Source organism: Rana temporaria, chromosome 5, assembly GCF_905171775.1.
Source record: "Rana temporaria chromosome 5, aRanTem1.1, whole genome shotgun sequence".
Classification (NCBI taxonomy): Eukaryota; Metazoa; Chordata; class Amphibia; order Anura; family Ranidae; genus Rana; species Rana temporaria.
Window position 1 is genome coordinate 288,026,888 of NC_053493.1, and position 20,663 is coordinate 288,047,550.

The 20,663-nt window shown below is 40.7% G+C and overlaps 1 protein-coding gene across 4 annotated transcripts in view; it reads left to right on the forward strand.

Moving 5' to 3' along the window:
* Window positions 1-20,663, forward strand: part of SPIRE1 (spire type actin nucleation factor 1) — a 259,646-nt gene that overhangs the window by 100,499 nt on the left and 138,484 nt on the right. For all 4 annotated transcript variants that reach the window (XM_040353932.1, XM_040353933.1, XM_040353935.1 and 1 more), the window contains exon 3: window positions 16,666-16,896. In XM_040353932.1, coding sequence (XP_040209866.1) covers window positions 16,666-16,896 — 231 coding nt within the window. The remainder of the gene's footprint in view (window positions 1-16,665; window positions 16,897-20,663) is intronic.

Below are 20,663 nucleotides of genomic sequence, written 5' to 3' on the forward strand. Positions count from 1 at the left end.
TCATCTATATTTAATTAGAGAAGATCTATAAATTAATTTAAATTTTGATAATGATTATGATAATTAAAATTGGAATAAAAAAATTAATAAAAAAAAAAAAAAAAAAAAAAAAAAAAAAATTTTTATTATGAATTATTTAAAAAGCAGTTTATATCCCAATCTACGTTAAGTCCGAACGGAATAAAAGATTTCATAGAAAAAATCCAGCGAGTTTCGAGCCTAGATATGGCCCGAACCATATTAGTACCACGCCAATGAGGACGAATGTTATCTATGGCAAAAAAACTTGTCCCCTTTAATTGTCTCCCATGGAATTTATCGTAATGTTTCGAGAGGTTATGTTTAGGGAACCCGCTTTTGATCCTGCCCACATGCTCACTAAGACGTATATGCAGTTCTCTCTTAGTACGGCCGATATATTGCTTTGAGCATGGACATTGAATCATGTAAACAACGTATTTTGTTGAGCAAGTCATAAATGAATCTATGTCATAAATTGTACCAGTAGCTGTTGATTGAAAATTAGTACATTTCCGTTCCCTAAAGGAATTTACCTTGCAGATATTACATCTGCGACATGGGAAAAAACCTTTAAGGGACTGGAAAAATGACATAGTTCTTGGTGGATCTATAGCATTTGGTGCAATTTTTAGCCTTAAAGCAGGTGCCCCCTTAAAAATCACGATTGGATTATCAGGGATAAGTGATCCAATAATCTTATCACTTTTAAGAATGTCCCAATGCTTTTTTAAGATTTTTTTAATTGAAAAATGCTGATTTGAATATTTGGTAGTTAGGGACCAGCTAAATTTTTCTGAAGGAATAGGGTTCTTACTACTGTTTTTTACCAATAAGGATTCTCTATCCATCTGTTCCACCTTTCTCATGGTTTCGTTAATCAAAACTTCTTGATATCCTTTAGTCAAAAATCTTTGTTTCAGAACGTGTGCTTGTTCATGGTAGTCCTTAATATCAGTGCAGTTCCTCCTTATGCGTTGAAATTGACCTTTAGGTACTGCGGCTAACCATGAGCTATGATGACAGCTTGTGACAGGAATAAAAGCGTTCCTATCTGTCTCTTTGAAGAACGTGTTGGTAATCAGTTTATCTTCTTTTACATAAATGTTTAGATCCAAAAAATGGATGTGGGAGGTGCTAATATCATATTGAAGAGAAATACCCCTCGTATTGGAATTTAATTTAAAAAAGAATTCCTCAAGTGATGTTGTGTCTCCCTCCCATATGACTAACACGTCATCTATATAGCGTTTCCAAAGTCGTAATTGTGAGGGTGGTTGATCATCAATAGCTTCTCGTTCCCAATGAGCCATAAATAAATTGGCTAGGCTGGGGGCGAATTTAGCCCCCATCGCCACGCCACAGATCTGAAGAAAAAAGGTACCACCGAACCAAAAATAGTTATGTGTAGTTGCAAATCTTAACAACTCCAAAATAAACTCCTTCTGTAAGGGTGGTATATCAGATTCTTGCTGGAGGTAAAAGTCCACTGCCTGCAGACCATGTTGATGTGAGATAACCGTGTATAAAGAAGCCACATCAGCAGTGGCAAGGATATAGCCATCCTTCCATTGGACCTCTTTTAATAGATTCAAGACTTCAGTGGTGTCTCTAAGGAAAGCAGGAGTCGATTTCACTAAGGGTTGTAAAAAACTATCTACATATTTACCTATCCTGGCCGTGACGGAATCTATTCCGCTTATAATTGGACGGCCAGGGGGTTTAACTAAACTTTTATGAAGTTTAGGTAAATAGTATATCACCGGTACTCGCGGTGTGATGGGTATGAGATGGGCATGTTCTTTTTTGTTAAGAATCCCCTTATGTAGGCCTTATTTTCTCTTCAATATGATATTAGCACCTCCCACATCCATTTTTTGGATCTAAACATTTATGTAAAAGAAGATAAACTGATTACCAACACGTTCTTCAAAGAGACAGATAGGAACGCTTTTATTCCTGTCACAAGCTGTCATCATAGCTCATGGTTAGCCGCAGTACCTAAAGGTCAATTTCAACGCATAAGGAGGAACTGCACTGATATTAAGGACTACCATGAACAAGCACACGTTCTGAAACAAAGATTTTTGACTAAAGGATATCAAGAAGTTTTGATTAACGAAACCATGAGAAAGGTGGAACAGATGGATAGAGAATCCTTATTGGTAAAAAACAGTAGTAAGAACCCTATTCCTTCAGAAAAATTTAGCTGGTCCCTAACTACCAAATATTCAAATCAGCATTTTTCAATTAAAAAAATCTTAAAAAAGCATTGGGACATTCTTAAAAGTGATAAGATTATTGGATCACTTATCCCTGATAATCCAATCGTGATTTTTAAGGGGGCACCTGCTTTAAGGCTAAAAATTGCACCAAATGCTATAGATCCACCAAGAACTATGTCATTTTTCCAGTCCCTTAAAGGTTTTTTCCCATGTCGCAGATGTAATATCTGCAAGGTAAATTCCTTTAGGGAACGGAAATGTACTAATTTTCAATCAACAGCTACTGGTACAATTTATGACATAGATTCATTTATGACTTGCTCAACAAAATACGTTGTTTACATGATTCAATGTCCATGCTCAAAGCAATATATCGGCCGTACTAAGAGAGAACTGCATATACGTCTTAGTGAGCATGTGGGCAGGATCAAAAGCGGGTTCCCTAAACATAACCTCTCGAAACATTACGATAAATTCCATGGGAGACAATTAAAGGGGACAAGTTTTTTTGCCATAGATAACATTCGTCCTCATTGGCGTGGTACTAATATGGTTCGGGCCATATCTAGGCTCGAAACTCGCTGGATTTTTTCTATGAAATCTTTTATTCCGTTCGGACTTAACGTAGATTGGGATATAAACTGCTTTTTAAATAATTCATAATAAAAAATTTTTTTTTTTTTTTTTTTTTTTTTATTAATTTTTTTATTCCAATTTTAATTATCATAATCATTATCAAAATTTAAATTAATTTATAGATCTTCTCTAATTAAATATAGATGATTTTTATGATATAGATCTTTTCTAATTAAATATAGATTGATTTTTATGATTATGCAAATTTATGATACAATCTTTTTGCATATATTGTTAACCTCCGATCTTATTTTCATTATTCGATGCTCCGCTACCAGTTATTAAACACCCCCGCGTTCTGTACTAATATAATACGTTATGTACAACATGATTAGAACACTTTTCCATTTCTCGCTACTCAAATATTTTGCCCTCAGTCACTATGAGGACTCTCCCCGAGTTTTCCAACATGGAACCCGTGGGTATTTAAACACCTAGCGCGCTGACGTCAACATCCGGCTTACTCCCCCGTTGAAGTCCATTAGCGACGAAACGATCGTAGGGTGCCGTGACGTCATCGCGTTCCGTCCTGAACGCCGGCTGTGTTTTCCTGACCGAGTAGCGAGAAGCATCGGAACAAGAGATCGGAGACGTTTTGCTATCCATGCTGTATTTATATTGCCTAATTGTAAGTGCAATTTTTATTAAACCCTCTTCTATTTTTAAACGTTATACGCTATGAGAGGTCCTTCTTCTCTTTTTTTTTGGTTTATGACTCTTCGGATTGTATGCTGAGCTATACCGTGGTTATCTTGACGGCTAAGGTATTGGGAGACCAGACTTCCCACAGGCCCTATTAGACTGATGCAAAACAGTCTTTTCATCTGGTAAGCAGGCAATCTTATCCTTCCTCACGGGTGTATTGGTGACAGCTTACCTCACATCAATCAAGAGTCTTTCACATTGTCTGCACAATCCACTTCTCTTTCACAAGGAAAATTACTGGATAGAGTCATATGAACTTTGTTTCGTGGCTTTTTAAGACTTTTTCTTCATATATCCATCTGCATTTTTATGTTTTTTCCTATTCTGGCTAAATTTTCAGTTTATTCCAGAATGACTTTTTTTGTTTATTATTAATTTATATGAGCACAATATCATTCACTAGCGCTGCACTGTTTTTTTCTTCTTTTTTATGTTTCTTTTTAGTGCCTGCAAAGTAATCCTATTAAGCCCCGTACACACGATAGGAATTTCCGATGGAAAAAGTCTGACCGTGTGTATGCCCTATCGGAGTAATACCATTGGTTTAGATGGAGAACATGTTCTGTTTTACTCCGATGGAATTCCGATGTGAGTTTGGCTGGGCAGAAGCCTGATCGTGTGTACAGGGACGGAGCTGTCAACGTCAAGATAAAAAAGAATGCAACAATATCCCTTGCCACTAACCTGTCACTAAAACTGGCCTTAAAAAGTTTTTAATCGTGAAGTCCAAGTTCTCCTTTTCAGAAAAAATGTGAATCGATACCTTGTACTCGCCCCATCCCCCTGGTCTTTGCTGCACTAACCTCAGTGGGTGATAGTTTCACCATCCACAAAGCCCTTTGCAGCAGTCCTGGGGGTTTGAAAATGGCAGTGTTCTTCCTTCTCTTGCCTAGGGACACCAAGACTGATCAGGTGAAGAAATGTCACCAGCACACAGAAGGCAAAATTTCGTAGCCAAGCAGGGCCCCTTCATCAGTCAAGTGAACACACTTACCTGACAAAAGGGGCCCTGCGTGGCTCTGAAATGTTCCCTTTTGTGTACCATGTGACCATGAAAATAAAGCTATGGACCCTATTTGAGGAATTTTTGCTGGTGACATTTCTTCACTTGGATTCTCTATGGTTCCCAGCCTGTGAGCATTACAGCAGCCATTATTACCGAATAGCCATTTTCAGGAACGTGTGCTTGGGCAATTTTGTGCCAAGACAGATTAGAGCGGTTCTCCGGCATTCCTAGGGAAAGAAGAGGAACAGCCTGGTTTTCAAACCCTACGACTGATGCATTAGGCTATGTGTATGGTGAAAATGTATCACCCATGAAGAGAAGTGCATCGAGGACTAGGAGCATGGAGGGAAGTTACAGGGTTTTACTTCACCTTTTCATTTATTCTGCAAAGGTGAACTAACTTTTAAACGGACTCCTAAAGTGGGACAGAATGCCAACAGTGTGCTATGTTATAGGGCACACTCAGAAATACCAAATTATCAGTGCACTTCCTGGAGTGTATTAGGGAAAGGAGAAGCTGTACAGAAACCACAGACAATACAGGTAACTAGTTCTTTGCCCTCTGGTTGCCTTTTTCTTGGCACTACTTCCAAGGTTTGGTTTCTCTTAACACAAATAATTACCCAGCAATTAATCCATTCACCCAAACACTTCGGCACCTAAAATGAACCTGGAAGAAAACACAAAATGTATAATTTAACAATAAATTACCTCCTAACAGCTTCAAGCATAGCATAATAGTGGGAAAAGTAGACAAGTCCCTTTTTTCAGTTGTGGGGAAAAATACTTTAAGGCCCCTTTCACCCTGGGGCGGCGTCGGCGGTAAAGCGCCGCTATTTTTATCGGTGCTTTACTGCCAATTTCGAGGCGCTAGTCGGCCACTAGCGGGGCGGTTTTAACCCCCGCTAGCGGCCGAGAAAGGGTTAAATACCACCGCAAAGCGCCTCTGCAGAGGCGCATTGCCGGCGGTATAGCCGCTGTGTCCCATTGATTTTAGTGGGCGGGAGCAGTACACACACCGCTCCTTCACCACTTCAAAGATGCCACCCCTTTAGTGTGAAAGCCCTCGGGGGGTTTCACACTAAAGACACAGCAGCAGCTGTTTAGGGTCGGTTTGCAGGCTCTATTTTTAGCGCAATAGCACCTGCAAATCGCTCCAGTGTCGAAGGGGTCTTGGCTACAGGTTTGATTGGGAAAATGACTGTTGGAAAGACGTTGCCCAAATTGCAAAATTGGAAGAGGAGACTTGATTATTGCAGGAACCAGCAAGAGTGGGCTACTGAAGACTACCAAATGAAGCAAAGATTTTCAATCTTTGGTTCATAACTCAAAGTTTTAGTACACTGTTGAGTAGCTGAAAGGATGGTTTCTTTGGTGTTAGGTCACTTCCACATGGCGGCGGGCTCTGTCCACCTTCTCAGCAGGGAATATGTCAAACGCTGCTCTCCTCTATGGGCGGTCGGATGTAAGCTGACCTCCTGTCTGTTTACACCAGGCTGCCATCTGATCCAGCAGACGAATGGGGAATGGATCCACATACGTGTGTTTTTAGTGGCCAGGAACAGATGTCAGCGGGTGTAAACAGACACATTTCCGTTTACACCAGCCGCTCCTTCAAGGAGTCTGGAGAGTCTGGTTCCGCCTGAAATACTTGACAGGTGGATCCGATCGGTCTGCTATTGTGAAAGGGGCCCTACATAAAAAAGACAGATGCACTAGACACCTTGCTGCCATTGTGATATATGCTGGGTGTTCAATACGCCCCTGCGCCTTTTGAAGACTGGTGGTCTCCTTCCAGGCTCATCTGCCCTCTGCCTATCTATTACAATGCATGTGCTTCAAAATTTAGAGTTGGGACTGCAGATAATACTGGGGTGCCATGAAGTGGCTCTGCAGCTCATGTTTGTATTTGCAAATGCGTGCAAACTAAACCCCTATTTTTTAACGCATACTGTTTGACAGAACAATTCAGTTGGTTGCAGGTTGGCCGTTCAGTTGAGATGGGAATTTTCTTTGGTCTTTGAGGAAACCTGATGGCCCAAGGCTTTTCTTAAGCATTTTTTATTTTTAATATACTGGATCGAGACTTAATGACTTGCACAGTGGCACCCCAAACAAAGGCCTACCACAAAATTGTAAAGCTATACCATCTGGTTTACATCTAGTTGGGCAGGTGTTCATCCTACAGCTATCTAATGACCCAAAACAAATATCCAATGTCCAGCCTAATTTTCAGGCTTGAACCCTGTTGAGCTGGTTTTGGATAAACAGGGCAACATGGTGAAGGGGAAGTAACTTTAGAAGTGCAACATGTTTGTGGGAACTTCTACAACAGTTTTAAGACCAGAGAAACTTTCTGAACACTAGTTGATTTTCTTTGTCGAAAACAATTATGTTCGGTCGTTCACTCTACAAAAGGTGTCTACTTTGAGAAGTCAAAAATTGTTACAGCAGTTTCTTGTGTGTCGCTTACTTTGACACCATGGTAAAATCTAAATGTATGTACTGGTAATTTTTCTTAATTATATGTATAATTTTGCAGAGAAAGTCTTATGACGATAAAACCCTGCTGATGCTAAGTATTTTCTAATCGTTTTTCCTGTTTGATCTTTGTTGCGGATCAGTGGAAACATTTCTTTAGTCTGAGAAGAGATTACTTTTACAATGAAAAGTCGCTGTTATTCAAACACAACTGTTCACATTCTTGTGAAGCGTTCTATAGCGAAGCATATAGTTTGTATGGTAATTCATGTGTTTTCTTTATGGAGCTCTTTCTGATGTAAAATTCTGTTTATTTAGTGCTAGAAGGCAACCCAAGAGCAATGCTGTCTGTCCTGAATTGACTATTTATCATGTCGTTTTGGGATGACAGTTTAGTGCTGGAGGGCAATCCACCCTGTAAATGCAACATAGCTGACTCTACATATATATGAACCTGCTATACCAGTACATGGCAAAGGTTCATAATAAAAATCAGCAGTGTGCGTTTGTCAGTTTGGTTTTCTGTAATTGGATGACTTCTGCTCTTCCGGATTGTGGACACCCAACATTCATTAGTCTGCAGCTTCTTAGTTTCCAGGATTCAGTAACCTCTTTGAGTAGTATTGGTACTCAGAGATTATGGGTGGAATAATTCATTGCCATAAAATGTACCCCATTCACACACTTCCAGGCAGTTTTGATGTGTTTCTGAAATTTTGTTTTCATGTGAACCTATTTTTGTGTTTTTTATTTTATTTTTTTCCAAGCTTCAATCATTTGCATCCATGAATTTGTTTCTTGTTTTTGTTTTGTGTGGTGCCCTGTGTTATTTGTGCTCTTGAGCCATGTCCACTATGCCAATCTCTTCCCATGCCCTCTGCCATTGGCCACCTTGTATTTATTGGGAAAAAATACAGAGCGTTCTATAAGTGAGCAACCCCTGTGGTTGGTGTGCAGTGGGGAAGCCTCTCCCATACAACCTTAGTACAACCTGAACGATTGTGGCTATCACTCTTCAGCGGTTCATCCCGAGTAGTCGACTTCCCCAGTGGTTTATTGTGAGTTCTGCAAGTTGGACCAATATAAATATGCAATACAAAAATGTACCAGACGTAATCTATATTGGCAGTTTTAATTGGATTTAGAGAGTTATGCTTTGTAACAAAGCAGTGATGCTATACTGGTACCTTTTTATCATGCCTTTGTATACATATTTTTTATTTTTTTTTGCAGTTAGGGTGATTTGGTTAAGGCAGAAGGGATTCAGCTTCCAACGTGATTTACAAAAATTTTTGAGCTAATCCCATCTGTTCATTTAAGTTTAAGCATATGTCAAAATCGATTTAAAGCCTTCAGGCGATTAGTGACAGTGTTTCATGAGTCATATTACCACTGAATGTAGCCAGACAAACCACTCTGCATATTTTTTTTCTGTAGTTAATGTATTATTGCCTTTGTGTCTTCATGTTAATTGTGTATCCCTGGTGGTAAATTCATTCTTTTGGTTCTTTGAGGGCTTGTTTGTGCACACTACACCTAAAGCCTAGTACACATGGGCCGAATGTCTGGTAACATCGCTCGGCTCAATAAAACTGCCCGATTATTCGGCCCCTGTAAATGGCAGCCAGTCCGACAGAAGCCGGCCATTTGTCCGACTTGGATGAGAATGCTGGAAAACCAGCAGCCGACTGGCTCCTGATCATCGCTTTCAGCGGGAGTGTCCCCCTGTCAGAGCACAATAGAACAGCTGGAGGGATTGCTGTGCTAACATCGAATTGTCAGTACAGTGGCTCCAACCAGTGGTGTGTACTAGGCTTTAGTTAAGCAGCTCGGTCCCCCTTCAGCAAAACACTGCTTTGTAAGAGAATGATTTGGTTCAGGGTTCGAGCCGGGCCCTGGCAATCCCATGACAAGTGGGAAAATTTCAGTTATGTATGTGTATGACCGGCTTAAAACAAGGCAAGCAGTACTAGACCTTAGAAGGCGAGCGCTTTAAAGCAGAATTTTGACTGCTGCCCGTGCGTGCTTGTCTTCTGCATGGCAACATGCTCCCTTTCTTACATGGTTGGCTGACATATTGTACTGCCCTACAGGCATGCTGCTCTGATGCCTATTGGTGCTGGAATTGTTTAATGCTTTTCCTTGTTCCCTGTTGGCCCATATGCTATTATTACCAAGGTGGCAAATTTTGAGCCTGCAATCTGGTAATGTCACACAATTTCCTGTCATGACATCAAGACTTGCCACCAGTGATCTTGGTTGTCCATAGGTGCAAGCATGTATTTTTAACAATTAGAAAAAAAACTTTGGTTTTAAATAGGATCACATTTGTTTAGCTTGCATGTTATCTATATATCTTATTGAATCCAAATGCCATTGTTTTTTATGATAGTTTTATGAAATGCCCTACTGATGAAGCTCCGTTTTTATTGAGCATAATGCATATAGGAGCATGAGCCGTGTTTATGTTGTTGATGTGATATCTGGGAAAATTGGAGCTGCGTGGAATGGAGGAAAATGTTTAATGTGCCAATGTTTATGATATGCTTGATTCGTAGCCCATTGGTGCTTTTTAAATGTAAGTTTTAAAATAAGAGTGTTGTACAGAGAGCACTATTGGTCCTGTTCTGTTTTTAATGCAACCCACCAGTGAGCTTGGCGCTGCCAGAGGAGACTTAAGTCAGTGTCCATACAGCCCAGAGATATTATATTATTGTGGGTGGTGAGCATGCTGATTATTTTTCCACTTGATTATAACATTTCTGAAAAAAACTTGGTATGACTCTCTAAAAAGCTCTGCTTGTATGTTGTTCTCCAACTTTAATTCTATTTTGGTCAGAATATACATAATTTTAAGAATTTGGTAAGAGGAGTGCAGTCATTCCCCACATACATATATTCTCTGTTGCAATCTTTACTCATGCACCCTAAGGCAAGTCACAGACTTATTCTAAGTTGCTTCCTTATCTTTTCATGCTTTAAATAAAAAAAATGCAATAAGAAAGAACTACCCAGACAAAACGGTAGTGCTCCAATCTGTCATACATATGACCAGTACATACACGCTCTTTAACCACGGGATTCACTGTGCGAATGTCTTCATGTTCTTCCTGAGGGCAGCTCTGAACGATTCAATTGTGTAAATGAAAAGTTATATAATTTTTTTTACAGTAACAAGTGTTGCAAACGGACAACGCCTTTTTCACGAGGCAGATCATCTGACTTTGAGCCATCACATTTTTAGACTAGGAACTTTCGTACATTTTTTACATTTCACTATAGCTGATGCATTCAATCCATTATCGTCGTCTAACTGAAAGGTAGGGTATTGAGGCAAAAAATCAAGTCTCTCGAAAGAACAGTTCATATTTATATTTTTGGGTAGAAAGATCGCCTGCCAATATAAAATGTCTTGCAGTATTAAAATACATTTTATTACCTCAGGGGGCCACGCGCATATAGCACTAGGTTCTGTTCAAATCTGTCCCTCAGTTGCTAAACAGCATGGTTGGACAGTTAACTACCTCAGAGATGGCTCCCATCTCTGGCAGGAAGATTCTCTGGAGACCAGCGATGTCATTCACAAAAATAAATCGGTCTGCAACGCTGTGTGTCTATTGGCAGCTGCTTTTACATATTCACGGTTTCGACCATTAGATCATATAACACTTCAGCGTTGAGCGATTATTTCCATTTTTTTGAATAAAGTATCAGGATCATAGACCATACCAGCCAAACACCGCTGGAAAGGTGCTCTGTATACTGCAGTCCTAATTATAACATTGCATTTTAAGTCTCCTCAGTAGGAGCACATGACTGCTGATGGATAGATAAGGGGCAGGTGACTAGAGGTAGCCCAGCCCTCATTAAAGGGGCAGGAGCACACTCAGCTGCTGACCACAATGACATAAATACAACAAACAAAAGTCACTGCCCCTACCTATGACTGGTCTTCACAATAAGGAGCGCTGGAAAGGGCGGATATACATACAAAAACATAGAATATCCAGGCTCAAACTTACCGACCAATCGGCGACCAACCAAATTCACCTAACTGTGTGCGTTTAAAAACAGAGGTTTAGTTGCACGCATTTGCAAGTGCATGTGTAAGCTGCATGTGTAACCGCTCGGCATGATAACGTTTCCCTTGTCCCGTGGTATGTCCTATTATGACACTATTCCTATACTTTAGCTCCCTCTCTGGCATATGCAGCCAGCCTGTCACAGTCAATGGTCAGCCTCGAAGGCCAGTAGCTAAAGCAGTAGAGAGGATTCTTCTGCCCAGCTGGATGAGTTTAACAGCAGGTCACCCTGGTGGATGACATGGGCTCACACGAGGCGTGGAGTCTAAGCACTAACTGATGTTCACCAGAGCTCCTGATATTGGAGATGGGTTTTGCTGCATGTTAGTACCAGGTTGTGAACCTCAGCCTCACCAGGATATGAGCAAGCCAGGGTCCAGCAGCTGGTATAGCAGGTGGGGATCAAGCAGAAGCGTAGTCGGTCAACAAGTCAAAGGTTGTTAACAAGTGGTCACAGATTGGGATTAAGCAGAAGTGTAGTGGAACAATCCCAAGGTCAGTAACAAGTTGTAGAAGAGATACGGACGACAGCAGGAGTGATGTATAGGCTAGAGAGCACAATAATCGGGCAAACAGGACGTGCAAAGGCATTGCTTAAATAGGAAGTAATTGGGAGGAAAAAGGAGTTCAAGGTTTAGCAGAAGCAAGGCAGGATTGTCTGATCGATCAGACAGTAAGATGGTTGCAGGTTCTGACTGCCTGACAACAGATTTTTCTGCCACTTAATCTGAATTATTTAGAAACCGCTTGGGTTTCCAGAAATGTTATGTCTCCTTTCTTGCCCCTGATCATGTGCAGGATTCAGAAGCATAACCTCCTTTTCTCGAGGTGATTTACCTGCTTCTTAATATGTAAAGACACCCGTTCTCTGTCCAGATCTCCAGCCCTTCCTGCCTTGCTGATAGAATGACACTATCGGTGGGGCAGGAGACCCGGGAGAGGACACACAGGCTAAATGGCACAGCTGCACAGCAGGAGTTGAGCTGCAACCTTGGTTCATGATAGTCCTGTTTGGACTGCGGTCACCGCTCACTTCTTGCTGTGCGACCCAGCTATCAACAGGCCTCGGACGGGTGCCGTTCTACAGCCCGGGATTTGGGGACCCCTGCTATAGTTCTTTTCACCCAGGCTTTTACTGCCCCATGTCTGTTCTTTAAATTGTTGGATTTGAGTTATTTTATCATTGGAAGTTCATCATCACATGCGGACAGTCTGCATGCAAATGGTATCTGTCACTTTGTAAAAGAGGTCAGCCACCCTTCACAAGGGTTACCTATGGATGTCTGTTCAGGATGGTTTGTTGATTTGCATGCAAATGTGGTCTGCCTAGGATTGTCCAATTCTCCAAGCCATGAAGGTATTTTGATACTTGCATAACTTATCCCAAGAGCCAGCCTGCATCCACGCTGAGGGACCCAGTGCCGGCACACATATAGCCCCCAGTTCTCCTCTAAAAGTGTGCAAAGTTTGCTGTTTGGGGGACCTACGGCTGGGGAGCACCGAATTTTCAAAGTCGGCACACCTTCCATAGTCTCCCATGTTAAACGTCAGTCTAGGCATGGGCACAGTGAGGCATGGACATGGACACAGTGAGGCATGCAGATGGACACCCTAGGCTTATACTCGAGTCAATAAGTTTTCCCAGTTTTTGTGTGGTAAAATTAGGTGCCTCGGCTTATATTCGGGTCGGCTTATACTCAAGTGTATATACGGTATTAAAATCTACTCAAACATGAGATGCAAGTATGTTGGAAGCGGTCAATTCTGTGTCTTGTAAGTCCTGGAATATACAGTCTACAGAGCCTGGGCGCACCATATAGGGTTCTACTTTTAGCATATTTGCATCTCATTTTTGTGAGTAGTTTTTAATATATATTTTTTATTTTTGATAACTTTGTGGGATAATGCACTAGGCTGGTGAATCCTCCTTCCATTTTCTGGAAACACCTGGAGCAACCTTAAATAAAATAGTTTGACCTTTTTATGCTTTATTTTTAAGTGGTTGTAAAGGCAAAACGGCTGCCAATGGGAGGATGTTGGGTGACATACCTCCATCTCAATTCTTGCACCCAGGGCAGACTTGATGCCAAGGTCCCTTCTCAAACCACCTTCATAAGGAAACCACATGTGGGCTGCATTAGCATGGCTGAGGGCTGCATTCCCAGGGCTTTATTTGTATTTTGATGCTTTAGAAACGCATCCACGTCCATTTTAAAGCAGCCTTATGAATCAGCTAGGACAACAGTTTCTGTGGATGCCGGTTTTACCATTTGCACATATCATGCAGTAAAAAATAAACATCTGTATATGGACTTAAACCTATTCTTTCCTACAGCCGCCAAGGGTGGCTTTTCTTGTAGTGACTTGATGATTATATCCCATCCTAATCACAGTTCTCAATGGAGAAAACATGCTGTTCGGTTCATCTTTTCTTACAGTTTATGTTCTCTATGCTCTTTATTAATTTAGTTGCACGGATTCCATTCTTAGACTCCTTTTTGGTGATCTGGTGCTTAAAACAGAACAAGGCTTTTATTAATTATATAGATATAATTATACTGGATAACATTTTGTCTCTTGGGACATCAGATCCTGCAATGAGGTGACGGCCATCATTTACTTCTTTAATATGATGAGTAATTACCTCACATTAGTTTTAGGTGGTACAATAGTTGGCTTGATATCAGCGATGACTGTAATATCACTACTAAATTGTCCTTTTTCATGCAATTTAGACTGTTCTATTCGGCTTGTATTGACTGTTTTTTAAGTACCATGTACACAAATGGGTACAATGCTCCAAATGCCCCATGTTGGCTAATCTTCTATACTTATCTGCTCTGTACCATTTCCCTACATACAATATGATTTTGTCAACTTGTCCCTGTAGGTATTTCCCTATTGAAAAACTCAATATAAACTTTTTGAAAGCTTGTGGGGTGGATTTACTTTTTCATACAGGAACACAGCTGAGGCTGTGAATCACACGCTGTGTGCTGGAGCTCCCTCCCGTCACCCTTTTTCTCTTGGTGTCAGGAAAACTTGTCAGAAGTGACTCATGCTGATAGAAGAGGAAGGAAGCAGCAGACAGAAATGACACTTAGTGGCAAGGACACACTTCAATGGGATATGCTTTGTTCATATTTCATGCCTAAAGTTTACTACTACTTTAATTGAACAAGCTTAAGTAAGAAGCTGATTGGCTACCATGCGCAGCTGCACCAGATTTTACACTCTCCCAGTTTTAGTAAAATCAATGTGTCTCTAAATACAAGAAAATCTATTGCTGCCTTTAGAAATTACAGATTGGCATGGCATGCTGCTCCTAATTATTTAAACTATTTTAATTTATGTAGAGGGGAGGAGGAGTTGTACTAACTGCTCAAGCTTATTGAGTAGCGAAGCAATCTGGCAAGGTTTTTAAACCTGTCAATTGCTATTAACTCGGATGATCATCACCAAGTGGTCTCTGCAGGTGCACAATAGAAATTGGGTAATCACTTCATCTGGTTGAAAACGTTCAATTTAAAGTGACACTAATCTTATCCTCCAAAAAAAAAAAAAAAAAAAAAAATTAACATTCGCCATCTTAAATATGAATATACCATGGCTCTGATGTGTGTGTGTTGTTGTTGTTTTTTTTTTAAAGTCTTACCGTAGCTTTCAGGCTTCTTTTCTGTAATATGCTTGCTCCCTATTCTCCATCAATGCACTTCACATCTCGCGTATAGTGAGCAGTTGCGTTATTTCTGGTCACATGCTCTGCGCTGTGTACTGCAATTCCCATGTAGCTGAATGTGTCTGCAGGTAGATGTGTAGTCCATCTTGGGGGTGAGATGGAAAGAGTGAATATATTCACATTAGGGCTGCAACTAACGATTATTTTCATAATTGATTAGTTGGCCGATTATTGTTTCGATTAAATGGATAATAGCCTTTAACTACTTGCCGACCAGCCGCCGTCATTTTGCGGCGGCAGGTCGGCTCCCCTGCGCGAGAGCCCGTAGCTATACGTTGGCTCTCGCGCAGGCCACTAGGGGCCGACTCCCGTGCGCGATCGTCACCGGGCACACGCGATCGCGCGTTACAGAGCGGGGACCGGGAGCTGTGTAAACTAAAAATGTGTCAAAAATGTCCGAAGTGTCTGCCATAATGTCGCAGTACCGTAAAAAAATCGCTGATCGCCGCCATTACTAGTAAAAATAAAAAAATATTAATAAAAATACCCCCTATTTTGTAAACGCTATAATTTTGCGCAAACCAATCAATAAACGCTTATTGCGTTTTTTTTTTTTTTTTTTTACGAAAAATATGTAGAAGAATACGTAATCGGCCTAAACTAAGGAAAACATTTTTTTTATATATTTTTGGGAGATATTTATTATAGCAAAAAGTAAAAAATATTCATTTTTTTCAAAATTGTCGCTCTATTTTTGTTTATAGTGCAAAAACTAAAAACCGCAGAGGTGATAAAATACCACCAAAAGAAAGCTCTATTTATGGGAAAAAAATACGCCAATTTTGTTTGGGAGCCACGTCGCACGACCGCGCAATTGTTAGTTAAAGCGACGCAGTGCTGAATCGCAAAAAGGGGCCAGGTCCTTAACCTGCATATTGGTCCGGGTCTTAAGTGGTTAAGATACATTAATAATTTAGTTTATTCAGCATGAAATGGAGCTTAGTGATTTTTATCCATCCTGAAACTATGGTAAATATTTTATTTTTTTAAATTATGCTACTAATGTTGGCGATTAGTGATTTATAATGGGACTGCGATAGTGTGACGAGAAATCTGACACTAACTGATGCTGGGGGGGGGGGGGGAACGAACTGCCACTGACGTCACCAGTGACCCTAATACAATGTTCAGTACTAATAATATGCACTGTACTAATGACACTGGCTGGGAAGGGGTTAACATCTAGGGCGATCAAGGAGTTAAATATGTGCCTAACTATGTGTAAAGTGTGCATCTTTGCAGGGATGAGAAACGGAGATCGTTCCCTGTGTACAGAGCTCTGTGTTGAATATCAACACAGAGCTCTCGGCTGTGAATTTAGACCCCGGCTGTGAATCATCGGTCGGGACTTGCTGACAGGCTGCCACTATGTACGATCACAGCAAGAGCCGGGCGGCGTGCATGCCCGCTCCCTAAACCCGGAAGTAGGCTTTGTCAACAGTGGGCGCTTGTCCACAGTAGAATATGGGCTGGTGCTAAGTGGGTAATCTTGGCCTAAAGCGGGCAAAGTGAATACGTGCCACAGGATCCAAGGAAGTAAATATGTGGGGATCGTCACAAAGTTCAATATCATTCAAATAATAAGAGTAGGCTGAGGATAATTTAAAATACTATGTGAAATGTAATATGTGATTGTACATTTTCCAGTAGATATTTTCTAATGTAGGACTAAATAATTCTTGGCAAAATCACTGAGTATGTAAACATGTTTTCTCAGACGTATTCATTTTTGGAAGGATCACTTTGTCATGTGTGCATTTTTGTCTCTTCCAGGTCATTGTATCGCTAGGAATTATAATCTACAAAGCACTAGATTATGGCTTGAAGGACAATGAGGAGAGGGAGCTTAGTCCTCCCCTGGAGCGCCTAATAGACAACATGACGAATATCGATGAGACTGATGGCAGCACCGATGAAGGATATGATGCTCTGGATGAGGAAGATGAAGATGCTAGTGAGAAAAAAATCCCCGAATTTCGTCATTCATATAAGAACGTCATGAAGGTATTTGATGTTTTTATGCATTTGGTTTTGTACAATGGTGGTAATTTGCATGGGTGACGTATTTTGTGACATGTTTTGGTATCGGGGAATTTTCCTGTCACATGTTCTGTGTTTTTGGTCAAGAAAATAGAATGGAATGCACATAGATTGATAAAACCCTAAGGGCGAAGAGCAGATAGATGAGAAAATGCAGTTGAACCAAATTCCAGCCCGGGCCTATTCTGACACTTCTTTCCTAGAAAATTACTGTGAACCCCCAAACATTATGTACCGGTATGTTTTTTTTTTTTTTTTTTTTTAAGCAGAGACCCTTGGGGGAAAAAATGGCAATCGTTGCAATTTTTTATGTCACACGGTATTTGTGCAGCAATTTTTCAAACGTGATTTGTTTGTGAATTTTTTTTTCTCTTTCGTTCATGGACAGACACAGCTCCAAATATTATTGACAGTAGGGTTATGTTCCGTCTATCAGGAGAGGACTAGGCAGAACGAAAAAACTAAAAAAAAACCTAAAGGTTAGCCCAATTTTTTTGTATAATGTGAAAGATGACTTTACGCAGAGAAAATAGATAACCAACATGTCGCGCTTTAAAATTGCGCATTACTCATTGAATGGCACCAAACTTTTGGTCCTTAAAAAAATCTCCATAGGCGCTGCTTTAAATCTTTTTACAGGTTTCCTGTTAAGAGTTACAGAGAAAGTCTAGTGCTAGAATTATTGCTCTTCGCGAAGATGCCTCATGTGTGGTTTGAATGCTGTTTTTCATATGCAGGCGCGACCTACTTATGCATTCACTGTGTGCTTCTATGACGTAGGCTCTTTATCATGTGATCAGCTTTGTCCACTCACAGCTGATCACAGTGTAAACAGATAGAGCCGTTTATCGGCTTTTCCTCCACCTCTGACAGGCTTGAGTAGAGGAAAACCGACCGGCTGCCCTCCTGATGGGGGGGGGGGGGGGGGTGTCTGCGCTGATGATCAGACCTCGCTTCTCTCTCCTATTGGTCCGGCAACCGGGGAGGAGGAAGAAGCCCCGCAGTGACATCACGGGCCGCGGCCCCCGACTCCCGGAAGTGGGAAACAATACCTGTCACGTATCATGTCACCCCTCCCCCCGAAAAGTGCCAATTGTGGCGCTGGAGGGGGGGGGGGGGAAATCGGATGAGCAAAATTTCCACTTTAGGGTGGAACTCCGCTGGTACACACGATCGGATTTTACGCAGACAAAGCGTAGGACTTTTGTCCGAAGGGTGTTGGCCATGAACTTGTCTTGCATACAAACTGCAACGAATTGTCGGCCAACAAACACAAAACATTGTTTTTCAGCTCTTAAGCGCCACCCTTTGGGCAACTTTTGCTAATGTTGTGTTATGGTTAGCATTGCTTCTGAGCATGCATGTTTTTACTTTGGAATTTTGTCCAAAGGACTTCTGTAAACCAGATGGGATAATCCGACAACACAAATTTGTTGTCGGAAAATTTTAAAGCATGCTACCCAACATTTGTTGGTGGAAAATCTGACAATTGTCCGATGGAGCATACAAGCGGTCGGATTTTCCGACAACAGCCTGTCATCACACAATTCCCGTTGGAAAATCAGATCGTGTGTATGAGGATTAACAGGTTTTTGTGACACCAGGAGATGAAGATTACGGGGAAGAAGCTCCAGTACGCAACGAGTGATTGACAGCCTCGGCTCTGTCTGTGTGCTGTGCTGTCAAAGCTCTCCCTTACTGAGAGTTAGAGTATAACTTAAGCTCCCCACCCCCTGATGTATAACTTGTGCACGTTGAAGAGCTGTAGAGAAGACACCCTGCAGATAATTGGGTACAACTTGCGTAGGAGGATTTATTTCATCTGTGTATCACCTGAAGCTGGGCACTGCACTGGGTACATGTAAGGATTTACAATAGCGTTACAGGAAAATTAAGTGGACTTAGATTGCATGAAGTGTTTTTTTTTAAGAACATTTGTGTAGATTGCCTTTTATTTTAAGGCAAGTTTTTGGTCCGCCCATGACACTTTATAGCGGCCTATAGTCACACCATGCTATAGTTGTGTACATTTAATCCTCCACTATTATCTTGGAAACCAGACACAAGCTTACTCTTGTTGGTAACAGTATTCTTATCTGAAACCCTAGCTGCATTTTTTTCTTACTCATCATATCACTTCTTCATGCAAGAAATCTGTTTGGACAGATTTCCTCATCCTGAGTGTGAAATGAATGTGCCGCTGCTGTATTTATGTGCTTTCTGTATTCCTCAATGGACTGCATTGCTTTCTTACCCAAGATGGCTCACAGTGTGTATCAAACTGCCAGAAATGCTAAATGCTAAACACAAATTTTATTAAAGCTGTCCATACACTGTAATGCCTCATACACACGGTCAGACTTTTGACCGTGCAAAAGTCCGTCGGAAGTCCGACGGAAAGAAATAGAACAGGTTCTCTATCTTGGGTCCGTCGGACTTCGGACAAAAAAAAGTCAGATGGAGGCTACACACGGCCGGACTTTCCGAGGGGAAAAAAAGCCTGTCGGACCGTCCGTGTGTACGAGGCATAAGACTCTGTTGACCAGTGTAAATTTTGTCGACAAAAACATTTTCGTCTACTAAATTAATACTATTTTACTATTAAAATAAAACTATTGAGGTGACTAAAATACAACTAAAACTAAATTAAAATTTGACGTCAAAATTAACACTGGTCTGAGAAATGCTTAAATCATGCATTACAATTTAACTACACTTAGTGGATTTTAAATGACTAAAATGAGTTTTAATTGACTAAAATGTACTGGAGATTTAGTCAACTAAATACGACTACAATAAAACAATTGCAGAAGAATAAAATGGGACTAAAACTAAAATGCCATTTTAGTCAAAAGACTAGAACAAAATCGTAATTTGCTGACAAAATTAACACTGCTGATGACTATTTTATTCTGACAGCCAGCTCCCGCAGCTGTCAGAATACCCAAACAGTGGCTGCAACTGATTGATATAGCCACTGATGAATTGGAGCTGAGACTGCGAGCCAGGGCTTTTTGTCCACATCAGTGCCTGACCTCACACTGGAAGAAGTGGTCATATATTCCCATAGACACACTCCTCAACCTTACGGACAGCCTTTCCAGAAGAGTTGAAGCTGTTATAGCTGCAAAGGGTGGGCCAACTCAATAGTGACCCCTGGGATGCCATGAAATTTCATGTGTGTAAAGGCAGGCGGCAACAATACTTTTGGTAATAGTGTGTGTGTGTGTGTGTGTATATGTGTGTGTGTGTGTGTATATATATATAATATATATATATATATATATATATATATATATATATATATATATATATATATATATATATATATATAATATAAATTATGCACACAGTATCTCTCAAAAGTGAGTACACCGCTCACATTTTTGTTAATATTTTCTCAACATTGACGAAATTACACTATGCTTCAATGTAAAGTAGTAAGTGTACATCTTGTATAACAGTGTAAATTCCCTGTCTTCTCAAAATAACTCAACACACAGCCATGAATGTCTAAACCAATGGCAACAAAAGTGAGTACACCCCTAAGTGAAAATGTCCAAATTGGGCCCAGGTAGCCATTTTCTCTTCCCGGTGTCATGTGACCTTATTAGTGTTACAAGATCTCAGGTGTGAATGGGGGAGCAGGTGTGTTAAATTTGGCATTATCGTTCTCACTCTGTCATACTGGTCACTGGAAGTTCAGCATGGCAAAGAACTCTGCTGAGGAT